This window comes from Raphanus sativus, unplaced genomic scaffold, assembly GCF_000801105.2.
Source record: "Raphanus sativus cultivar WK10039 unplaced genomic scaffold, ASM80110v3 Scaffold3092, whole genome shotgun sequence".
In the NCBI taxonomy this organism is placed as follows: Eukaryota; Viridiplantae; Streptophyta; class Magnoliopsida; order Brassicales; family Brassicaceae; genus Raphanus; species Raphanus sativus.
In genome coordinates this window covers 374-12,388 of record NW_026618399.1, presented here as the reverse complement: position 1 = coordinate 12,388, position 12,015 = coordinate 374, and the positions used below count along the sequence as shown (strand labels likewise).

The following is a 12,015-nucleotide window of genomic DNA, read 5'->3' as shown; positions in this document are numbered from 1 at the left end:
CCCATGTGGATATGAATTAGTTTAACCTAAAATATAAGTAGAGTTGCGATAGAAAGAAACGTCAACCTAACTAAAGGTAGGTGGTCTAGCTAGCGATGGAGGGGGAAGAGAAGAAGAGGCGTAAACATTCCACGTGATATAGTAGAGAAGAAATTCTGGTGAAGGGTACCTGTGAAGTCTCTGGTGAGATTCAAAGTAGTGTCGAAAGAATGGAGAAGAAGCATAGAATCAACGTGTTTCATAGAGAAACACATAAGGTATCAGAAATCTCTAGGAGGAGCGACGATTCTTTTCAACAGGAAGAAGAAGACGAAATAGTCTCGTTCTAGAAAAGCTGTTGATCACGCCTTGCAGTGGAAGCATACAGAATTGTCCATATCTACCCATCAAACCTTTTCGACCTACTTATGATTTCAAAGTCTCAGAGCCTTGCGACGGTTTGTTTTGTATCTATACCAAAACCAATGATCTTAAGTTTAACCTTGTCAATCCTGCTACTAATAGCCGCCGCATACTCCCTGATCCCACCTCTACCCTCGATGAAGGTACTTAAATATTAACTCAATCTCTATACTTTCAATTACTCAAAAACCCTTTTATATAACCTTTTTTGTTTATATAAATTTGGTTTGCTTTTGTAGTTTATGGGCAATCGATGTATTCGTTGCTAGGGATCGGAAGAGAGAATGGTGTGATTCCAAAGTATAAGCTATTATGGTTTTTCCAGTGTAATGACAAATTGGTGAATGAATTTACTAGGTGCAAGGTTTTGTCTCTTGACTCTAATAGTTGGAGATACGTAGATCCACCCAACTGTCGAATTTACTGTGACCAACCTATAATTCACTTGGATGGAGTGCTCTATTGCTTCAGCTTCAACCGCGAAGAGATGGGTTACGGCCAACCGTGCATCTGTAAACTACTAGCTTTTGATCTTCACACAGAGACGTTTCATAGTTTTTCTACTCAGGATTTGGAGTCTAGAGACTGCCGTGAATTAAGCATGTGTATTCTTAATCATCGTCCATGCATCTTCAAGAAACGTCTTGGTAATAACGACCTTCTCTTCAAAATTTGGGGTCTAGACATAAACAAGAGTTCATGGGAAGAAAACGCTCTCACGCGACTCCATAGGGAGCGAGACATAAACAAGACATAAACAAGAGTTCATGGGGATGATAATGTCATTTGTTGAAAGAAAAAAAACGCTCTCACGCGACTCAATAGGCGAATAGGGTTTCCTTTCTTGCCGCCGCCGACGGAGCAGCCTCACGCTCTCCGGCGAGAACTCTCTCTCCCCTACTCCTCTCTGTCTCTCCATGGCGATCTCTGCTTCATCCCCGGTGCTTCCCCCTCCTCCCGTTCCGCCAGATTTACTGTTCCTCCACCCTTCTCCAGATCCCGTTGTCTACTCTCTTCTTCCGCTCCTTTCTGTTGAAGGCGAGCAAGCTCCTCTGGTTTCTCCTCTCGGAGCAGAGGCTCGTGCTTTGTCTCCGGCTTCGGTTCTGACGGCGGTTCCGTCTTCGCTGAAATCCTCTTCGTGGGTCAATAAAGCTAAATCGGTTTTTCAACCTTTGGTTAAAGTGGCCTCTCCTTCCGTTTCAGTCGATGGGATTCCGTCTATTCAGGCTCCGGATTCAATTACTCTTGTTTCCTCTACCACTTGGAAGGATCATTTGGTAGCCTTTTTCCATGGTCGTCCTCCCTCTCCAGCTAAGGTCTTCTCAGATTTAAACCCTATCTGGGGGAAGAATGGGAACATCTTGGTGAAGCTTCATTCCAAGCGTTCGTACCTGATCTTCATTCCTTGCCCAATCATGCGCCAGTGGGCACTTGACATTGGTTTCTGGCATTCGGGGAATTGTTCTTTCACAGCATTGCTTTGGCATCCTTCGATTAGCCTCTCTGATATGAAGCTTTTACACACGCCAGTTTGGGTTCTCTTTAAAAAGGTTCCAGTAGAGCTATGGTCTCTTTTGGGTTTCAGCACTATGGCTTCTGCAGTGGGATTTCCGGTTCATTCCGAGTACCCTGATATTAAGCCATATACCAATGGAGTTGTCAAGCTTCGTGTGGTCATAGAGTTGGAGAAGCCACGGCCATCTGTAGTTCGTGTGACAGACAAACTAGGGAACTCTGTTAACCTTCCAGTTGAATTTCAGAAAATTCCTCCCAAATGCAGTGCGTGTGGGGACTTTGGACATCTTCGTTTACGATGCCTGCAGCCTCTAAAGAAGCCTTCACATGCGTCTAAGGATTTCCCTGCTTTTACGGGTGTTATGACTGTTGATCCAGAGGCAGCTTCTGCTTCTTCTTCGACCCCATCCTCCCCTGTAGCTGCTCACTCTCCCCCTTCAGACGGGACCATACGGCAGAAGACTCTTGTCTCTCCTTCCGTGTCTCCTAAAAAAGTGCTAGTACGTGCTCCTGCGTCTCCAGCTGATCCTTGTTCTCAGGGCAAGAAAAAGGTATCTAGAGCGAAGAGTTTGCCTCCAAATCTATATTTGGGATCAGATTACTCGGCGTCGTCTGATTGGCACTATGTTGCAAAGCGATCTGAAGTTGCGCAAGGAAATGAGGTTTCTTCGCCTGGAGAAGAGAGAAATGCTCTGGTTACGGATGATAAGTTTGCGGAAGAAGAGGAATTAGTTGCAGCGGCTCAAGCCATTCTTCGTGACCGGCTTGCTGCAATCAATTCTGACCCCCCAGAAAACTCTACTATTAATTCCAGAAAACATGCGAGAAGGAAGCTGCGTCAGAAAATATATCTGCTGACCAGTGGTTCTGATAGTGGGAACTCCATCTCTGTGGCTTCCATTTCTAAGGGTACAGTTGATAATTTTGGTTTAGCTTCCGATGAACAAAGGCGCTCGCGTCCTGTTCATTCTAAGGAAGCCTAGTGCGCAGCACTGCCCCTTTTTGTCTCTCAATGAAGAGTTTTTTTTGGAATGTGCGGGGCCTCAACGGCAGGGATAGACAATCTCTAGTTATTGATTGGATTAGGCGTAACCGGCCTCTTCTAGGCGGTTTTTTGGAAACACATGTGCAGCAGGAAAATTTACTTGGCGTTATGAACTCTGTAGTTCCTGGTTGGAGGTTTGAAGGGAATCACTCTTTGGAAGCTAATAACGGACGCATAGTGGTGGCCTGGGATCCATTATTGTCAGTAATAATCTTTTACTCCTCCCCTCAGCTGGTTCTTTGTGGAGTCTTTAATCCTCAGACTCAACAGTCTTTTTCCGTAGCATTCATTTATGCTCGTAATCTTCGAGAATAAAGACTGGAATTGTGGGACAAGATCAGAGAGTTGGCTCATTCCAGAAACCTTCATGATACTCCTTGGATTCTCCTTGGAGATTTCAATCAAGTTTTATCTTCTGACGAGGTTTTCTCTAGCTCTCCGTCGGAGCTTTGTCCCCGGGGAATACAAGAGTTCGCAGATTGTCTTGAGGAAAGCGAGATTTTTGATTTGGCCTTCAGAGGTTGCTTCTTCACATGGTATAACAAGAGCGATTCGAACCCTAAATCCAGGAAGATTGATAGGGCCTTAGTGAATGAAGCTTGGGTGGAGCGCTACCCTGACTCTTATGCCTTCTTTGATACTCCGGGTTCGTCTGATCATTCGCCTTGCCTCGTTCATTTAGCAAACCAATTATCTCCGAGGAAGTGTCGGTTTATCTACTTTGATATGTTCTCAACTCATCCGAAATTTCATCGCCTCTTGGAGGATGCTTGGACGGCGGCTACTCTGTTAGTCTCTCCCTTGGATTCTCCCATGACTGCTCTATACAAGAAGCTTCGTGCTGCTAAGATGTGTTGCAAATCGATTAATAGGAGTAGTTTCAGCAATATCCAGCTCAGAGCAAAAGAAGCTCGTCAGGCCTTGGATCAGGTTCAGTTGAGAGTATTGTCTGATCCATCTACTCAGCTTTTTGAAGATGAATCTGCAGCTAGGAAATCTTGGATGTTCTTTGCTGCAGCTGAGGAATCCTTCCTGCATCAAAAATCTCGGGTTCGATGGCTTACTGTTGGTGATTCTAATACAGGAGTTTTTCACAAAGCGGTCAGGTCAAATCTTTCGAAGAATGTCATTCACTACTTGCTAGACCAGTTGGGAAACAAGATCTTTGACTCTGCTACTTTGAAGACAATGGCTTCTCAATTCTATGAAGATCTTCTTGGCACTGCGAACGCTAACATTGCTCCATATTCGGTAGAAGAGATCAGAAATATCCACCCATTCCGGTGTTCTGACTCACTTGCAGCTCAGCTTACAGCTCTTCCTTCGGAAGTAGAAATCAGAGAGACCGTGTTTGCTTTGCCTAAGAATAAAGCTTCAGGCCCCGACGGGTTCTCTGTGGAGTTTTTTGTTTCTTCTTGCGAGCTGGTTGGCAACGACCTCGTGGAAGCAGTTCGTAACTTCTTTATCAATCCTTGTCTGTCTAGGCAGGTGAATGCCACGGTCATATCTCTTTTGCCTAAGGTTCCAGGTGCAGCAAACCTCTCGGAGTTTCGGCCTATCTCACTGTGCAATACCGTTTATAAGGTCATTGCAAAGATTATTGGCACTCGCCTAAAGAAGATAACTCCATTGGTGGTACAGCGAAACCAAGTCGGGTTCATCAAAGGGAGACTATTATGTGAAATTGTTCTTCTTGCGTCTGAATTGGTTTCCGATTTCAACACTCCAGGTGACACTTCTAGAGGCTGCTTGCAAATAGATATCACCAAGGCTTATGACAACGTCGATTGGTCCTTCCTCTTGAATGTTTTGGAGGCTTTCAATTTGCCCGAAGTCTTTATTCTTTGGATCAGGACTGGTATTACATCGCCTCATTATTCTGTAGCTTTCAACGGGGAGCTAGTTGGGTTTTTCCCAGGGGAAAAAGGTCTTCGTCAAGGTGATCCTATCTCCTCCTCCCTCTTTGTTATAGCTATGGATATTTTGTCTAAGAACCTAGACTCTGCTGCTCGTGATCATCTGTTCGGTACTCATCCAAAAGGTCGTTATCCTCTCATCACTCATCTTTGTTTTGCGGATGACATGCTCATTTTCTTTGATGGTAGTGAAGAATCGATAGCTGCTATTATCAATGTTCTCAATTCGTTTTATATGGGATCGGGCCTCGGCTTAAATCTTGCAAAGACTGGTCTTTTTAGAGATGGTCGGAACACACAGGCTACTAAGGAGTTGGCAGAACGTTTTGGTGTTACTCCAGGGTCTTTACCTGTTCGGTATCTGGGCGTACCTTTGATGCCTAATAGGATCACTAAGCTCGACTACCAGCCTTTGGTTGATAGAGTCAGAAAAAAGATATCTTCTTGGACAGTTCGCCATTTGTCGTTTGCGGGGAGACTTACTTTGATTCAGTCTGTTCTATATGGTATGTTCAACTTCTGGGCATCAATCTTTCAACTTCCCAAAGGATGCATAGATGCTGTGGAGCACTTGTGCAATGCATTTCTTTGGAGTGGAGGAACGGACTCAGCTAGAGGAGCAAAGGTTTCGTGGGAGTCCGTATGCACCCCCAAATCCGCGGGTGGTCTCGGTCTGCGCAGATTAGAAGCTTCTAATATTGTCTTCGGTTTGAAGCTCATCTGGTTACTCTTTGCAGCGACCGGATCGTTATGGGTAGCTTGGATCAATGAACATCTACTGGCTGATGATGGTACTATATGGACTGCGAATTTTGAAAATTCAGGATCTTCTATCTGGAGACGATTGATGAAGCTCAGGCCTGTAGCTCGTCCATTTGTTTCATGTCAGATAAACTCCGGTTCTCAGGCTTTCTTTTGGCACGATGACTGGACGGGTCTAGGCCCGCTGAGCACCGTTGCGGGGCCAGATGGTCCACGAGTATTAGGCATTTCTTCTACAGCGCGCGTCTCAGAAGTTATATCAGGGGATTCTTGGCTTCTTCCGAGAGGTCGTCACCCGATTATTCAGCTTATTAAGGCTTGTCTTCCCGCCAATCCTCCTGATCTGTCATCGGATCTTCCTGATGCCTTTCTTTGGAGGAACAACCCGAATACAGTACCTGGTCGTTTTTCTGCTTCGAAGACGTGGGAGACCTTACATCCCTCTCCTCCTACTGTCCCTTGGCACAAGACAATTTGGTTTAAAACCAGAATTCCCAAGCATGCCTTTCTATCGTGGGTGGCAACCCTCAATAGACTCCCAACGAGAGACAGGCTGCAGCAGTGGGGAATGAATGTTCCTACAACTTGTCTTCTTTGTAATGCCTCCGATGAGAGCCGAGATCATGTTTTCTTTCAGTGTTCCTATTCCCAAGAGGTCTGGACCAGATTCTTCAGTGCTCCTACTTTCTCACCTCCGCAAGGCTATGAGAGCATTATCTCTTGGTTACCTTCCGCAGCAGGTAACTCGATGCTCAGAGATATTTGCTACTTGTTATTTCAGGCTATTTTATATGTGATGTGGAAGGAAAGAAATGGGAGATTGCATGCTTCGACTGCGAAACCATCTCGGGTACTGATCAGAGAGATCACTGGTATTATAAAAGCTAAATTGTTTGGTTTGGATCGTATGAGAGGTGTTTCTCGGCGCCAACGACTGCAGCACTCTTCAACAACTCACGACTCATATCTTCAACTCTGGTTTCACCACTTTGACTCCTAGCAGAGCTCTCCAACAAGGAATTCAATTCACTGCAATCCTGTTTCACATGTGTTTCTTATATTTATAGTTAGCCTCCAATCTGTTGTCGTTTTATTATTTGCTTCAGCTCTTGTTCAAAACATTGTCCTTGTTTTGGGATGGAATAAAGAATTGAGTACTTGCAAAAAAAAAAAAAAAAAAAAAAAAAAGAGTTCATGGGAAGTTATGTATTCCATAGAATTTTCGTGTTTTCCGCCAGAATTCTACAATAGGTTCATCATTCCGGTGGCAACAATCAACAATTATGTTATCCTCTCAAACTCTCGTCATGACATATGGGTATTCTACGGTTCCAAAACCCATATTTTTCCTTACAAATTTACTGCTAGTAAATACCATATGTCTTTTTTTGAGACACTAGTCTCTGTTTACCAATTAGTTTGATTGTATTGTATTTTTATGTATTGATGCTTTAATAGACAAATGTTTTTTTATAAGCAACTTATCTTGATGAGTAAATACTTAATCAAGTTACTGCCGAGTGGATTGCCTTTGTCCGAGGTACACCAAGCCTTTATCAGTACATATAACAGGAAACATGAACAAGGAAGACAATGTGTACTTAAAAGTATTCATTCTCTAAAAAGATACTTTGTACTGCTCATTCTCGAGTATCTGGCAGCCATGTTGATCCTTCCTATCTCTCAGAATATATTCACTGCTGATTCTCGAGTTCAGACAAGAATCAGCCTCAGCATACAAGATCATGGTCATATTATGACACAATACACACAAAAAGAGCTGATAACCCTAACTAAAGGTAGGTGGTCCAGCTAGCGATGGAGGGGAAGAGAAGAAGAAGCGTAAACATTCCACATGACATAGTAGAAGAGATTCTGGTGGATATAGTGTGGTTCGTGGGCAAGGAGGGGCTATCATATCAGTATCCTTGACCAGATCTGAGTCTGGAATCTTAGAGAGCTACCAAACTTAGCAAGAGCTGTATGTGTCCCCGAAATAAAATCACAAAAAGAGTCTTTTGTCATACCTGAAGAATATACCATACTGAAACAAGCAAGTACTGCGTAACGAGCTAAATACGCCTCCTATAATCCAACTTGAATCGAAAGAAGTCAAATCAAGGTAAAGCGAAAGGGTAGGTTCTGAAGATGTAAAAGAAGCAGAAGAGAGAAGTTTCGGGCCTTTGTATAGCACTATAACTAGAGCACCAGATATAGATACTATTGTGCCAATGATTTTAGCCTGAGTAGCAGAGCTCTTTAACACTATCCGTGTAATCCTTCACGAGTCACCAAAGGAAGCACAAACACTTAACGTTAACACTATCTGACTTTATCTGAGTACAATACTTTCCCTAGAGAGAATCCAAAGAAAACAAGGTGGAACCTGAATACTAGCTATTATCATTATATCTTACAAGAATAAATTGATCATACATGTCTAAGGGCATGGCCAACGGTGAAAGAATCAAATTGAGTATCTAAACCACAGATTATTTTATTTGTTCACTTTATCAACTGATTAAAATTTTAATTTAAAAGAAAAAAAAAATGTAACCAATGAGAAGAAGACAAGTTAAGAAACCCATTCTCCTGCTTCCACGAACAATTGTATCCGGGAAGGCGCTCCGTACTATTCAACCGCTTCCAACAAGGTTCTCCATCACTGCCCATTCGAAAAGATGTAAACTTTAGTTCGAAAAAAAAAGAACTTGTTTTTTTTTTCTAACTCGTTGAATGCCTTTTGTTTTGCTCCATAGGTAGGTCGTAATGGAAGCTTCTCAGCTTCTGCTAAAGGATATCATTTTGGGAAAGAGTTGCTGAGTTTTGCTTCAGAAAGGCTCTTTGCTTTAGAGCCCTTGATAATCCTCTCCTTACGATAAAGATTTATCAAAAACTATTCTCATATTACTTTTTAGAAAATATATCAACTAGAAAACAAGTTACAACTTTGTAAGATTGTTTTTTAGGTTCAAAAAGAACAACAAAGCAAGCTGCTATTTCTAGGTTCAAAAAGAGATTCTCCATTTCCAATAAACTTATCAATACATGAAACATGTACAGAGTGCTCTTACAGTTACAACAACATATCACATCTTTTAATCATTACAGAAGAATATAGTTACTTTTATTACCGAACTGGACATAGAATAGAAGGTATCTGTCACATCCAGAACCCAAGAATTGGATCGAACCCTATCTTGCAAAGGAAGCAACATAGTCGGTACAGTGTTAATTCCCTCCACGTTTGTTTTTTCTCCACTCCCATGGCTTCTCTGGATTTTTAGCCCCCCCCACAAGCCAATACGCTTCTGCTTAGCCTCATTTTCCCACTGATCTCAAACACCAAAAAGACAAATTAAACATCATAAAGAATAATATAAAGAAACTAAAGAGACATAAGGTTTACAAAATCTTGCTTTGCAAGAATAATATAAAGAAACTATGATGCATTTTTCCGTTGGAGTTGCTCTTATATACTGAGGATAAATAATATTGCGTGCGTGAGTACTGTAGAGCATGTGCAGAAATGTTAACTTAGTAAAGTTATGGGGATGATGAGCTAAGCGAACGAACGCTTCGCTAAGTCTGTGAGCATGATTATGAGAAGAAGGTGGTGGAATCACCAACAAAAGAAGAAGAAGAAGAGAAGGCTACTTAGAAAAAGATTGCTTGGACAGGAAGAAAAGATGCTCGAGATGAATGTGCATGTAGAAAAGCAACAAAAATAACAGTCAACTAATCGTTGAATTATATTTTAACTCATTTATTTTATAAATGAATCAAGCAATCGATCACGTGAATTACAACATGTAACTAAATTTGAGAAGAAGATCAGTTGGTTCATGTGGCTTTAAGGTTTGATGTTAAATTTGTGTTAAGCAAATAAAAAACTAAATTTGATAAATTCAACGTTCATTACTATTTTAACCATAATAGCTCATTTATTTTATAAATGAGTTATGAGTCAAGCCCACCTAGTTACTAACTAACTAGTTTGGGTAATTAGTGGGGTGATTCGTGTAAAACTCAGCCCATGTGGATATGAATTAGTTTAACCTAAATATAAGTAGAGTTGCGATAGAAAGAAACGTAACCCTAACTAAAGGTAGGTGGTCTAGCTAGCGATGGAGGGGAAGAGAAGAAGAGGCGTAAACATTCCACGTGATATAGTAGAAGAAATTCTGGTGAAGGTACCTGTGAAGTCTCTGGTGAGATTCAAAGTAGTGTCGAAAGAATGGAGAAGAAGCATAGAATCAACGTGTTTCATAGAGAAACACATAAGGTATCAGAAATCTCTAGGAGGAGCGACGATTCTTTCAACAGGAAGAAGAAGACGAAATTGTCTCGTTCTAGAAAAGCTGTTGATCACGCCTTGCAGTGGAAGCATACAGACTTGTCCATATCTACCCATCAAACCTTTTCGACCTACTTATGATTTCAAAGTCTCAGAGCCTTGCGACGGTTTGTTTTGTATCTATACCAAAACCAATGATCTTAAGTTTAACCTTGTCAATCCTGCTACTAATAGCCGCCGCATACTCCCAGATCCCATCTCTACCCTCGATGCAGGTACTTAAATATTAACTCAATCTCTATACTTTCAATTACTCAAAAACCCTTTTATATAAGTTCTTTTTTTGTTTATATAAATTTGGTTTGCTTTTGTAGTTTATGGGCAATCGATGTATTCGTTGCTAGGGATCGGAAGAGAGAATGGTGTGATTCCAAAGCATAAGCTATTATGGTTTTTCCAGTGTAATGACAAATTGGTGAATGAATTTACTAGGTGCAAGGTTTTGTCTCTTGACTCTAATAGTTGGAGATACGTAGATCCACCCAACTGTCGAATTTACTGTGACCAACCTATAATTCACTTGGATGGAGTGCTCTATTGCTTCAGCTTCAACCGCGAAGAGATGGGTTACGGCCAACCGTGCATCTGTAAACTACTAGCTTTTGATCTTCACACAGAGACGTTTCATAGTTTTTCTACTCAGGATTTGGAGTCTAGAGACTGCCGTGAATTAAGCATGTGTATTCTTAATCATCGTCCATGCATCTTCAAGAAACGTCTTGGTAATAACGACCTTCTCTTCAAAATTTGGGGTCTAGACATAAACAAGAGTTCATGGGAAGTTATGTATTCAATAGAATTTTCGTGTTTTCCGCCAGAATTCTACGATAGGTTCATCATTCCGGTGGCAACAATCAACGATCATGTTATCTTCTCAAACTCTTGTCATGACATATGGGTATTCTACGGTTCCAAAACCCATATTTTTCCTTACAAATTTACTGCTAGTAAATACCATATGTCTTTTTTTGAGACACTAGTCTCTGTTTACCAATAAGTTTGATTGTATTGTATTTTTATGTGTTGATGCTTTAATAGAGAAATATTTTTTTATAAGTAACTTATCTTGATGAGTATCTGACAGCCATGTTTTTTTTTTTTTTTTTTTTTTTTTTTTTTGCAAATGAAAGACAGCCATGTTGATCCTTCCTATCTCTCAGAATATATTCACTGCTCATTCTCGAGTTCAGACAAGAATCAGCCTCAGCATACAAGATCATGGTCATATTATGGCACAATACACACAAAAAGAGCTGATAACCCTAACTAAAGGTAGGTGGTCCAGCTAGCGATGGAGGGGAAGAGAAGAAGAAGCGTAAACATTCCACATGACATAGTAGAAGAGATTCTGGTGGGTATAGTGTGGTTCGTGGGCAAGGAGGAGCTATCATATCAGTATCCTTGACCAGATCTGAGTCTGGAATCTTAGAGAGCTACCAAACTTAGCAAGAGCTGTATGTGTCCCCGAAATAAAATCACAAAAATAGTCTTTTGTCATACCTGAAGAATATACCATACTGAAACAAGCAAGTACTGCGTAACGAGCTAAATACGCCTCCTATAATCCAACTTGAATCGAAAGAAGTCAAATCAAGGTAAAGCGAAAGGGTAGGTTCTGAAGATGTAAAAGAAGCAGAAGAGAGAAGTTTCGGGCCTTTGTATAGCACTATAACTAGAGCACCAGATATAGATACTATTGTGCCAATGACTTTAGCCTGAGTAGCAGAGCTCTTTAACACTATCCGTGTAATCCTTCACGAGTCACCAAAGGAAGCACAAACACTTAACGTTAACACTATCAGACTTTATCTGTGTACAATACTTTCCCTAGAGAGAATCCAAAGAGAACAAGGTGGAACCTGAATAGTAGCTATTATCATTATATCTTACAAGAATAAATTGATCATACATGTCTAAGGGCAAGAGCTTTTGATATGGTTTCTGGTTATCTGGCTTTTACATTTTACGAGACTATACTCAATTTTACGAGACTATGTTTATATATTACATTTTACGAG

At 41.3% G+C, this 12,015-nt stretch overlaps 2 protein-coding genes across 4 annotated transcripts; both read left to right on the top strand.

Moving 5' to 3' along the window:
• The first annotated feature begins 304 nt into the window (after positions 1-304).
• LOC130506304 (F-box/LRR-repeat/kelch-repeat protein At1g09650-like) lies at positions 305-1,345 on the top strand. The gene is made up of 2 exons (XM_057000935.1): positions 305-545; positions 642-1,345. Exon 2 carries the CDS (start codon positions 656-658, stop codon positions 1,157-1,159), a length of 504 nt encoding a protein of 167 aa, XP_056856915.1. The 5' UTR covers positions 305-545; positions 642-655; the 3' UTR covers positions 1,160-1,345.
• Positions 1,346-9,717: 8,372 nt separating this feature from the next.
• On the top strand, positions 9,718-11,582 carry LOC130506303 (putative F-box protein At2g02030). 3 transcript variants are annotated; one of them, XM_057000933.1, is made up of 4 exons: positions 9,718-10,212; positions 10,312-10,719; positions 10,816-10,895; positions 11,128-11,582. In XM_057000933.1, exons 1-4 carry the CDS (start codon positions 9,768-9,770, stop codon positions 11,284-11,286), a joined length of 1,092 nt encoding a protein of 363 aa, XP_056856913.1. In that variant the 5' UTR covers positions 9,718-9,767; the 3' UTR covers positions 11,287-11,582. The 3 variants fall into 3 exon arrangements, with proteins under 3 accessions (XP_056856913.1, XP_056856914.1, XP_056856912.1); XM_057000934.1 differs by having other exon boundaries at positions 10,312-10,895; positions 11,132-11,582; XM_057000932.1 differs by having other exon boundaries at positions 10,312-10,895.
• The last annotated feature ends 433 nt before the right edge of the window (positions 11,583-12,015 follow it).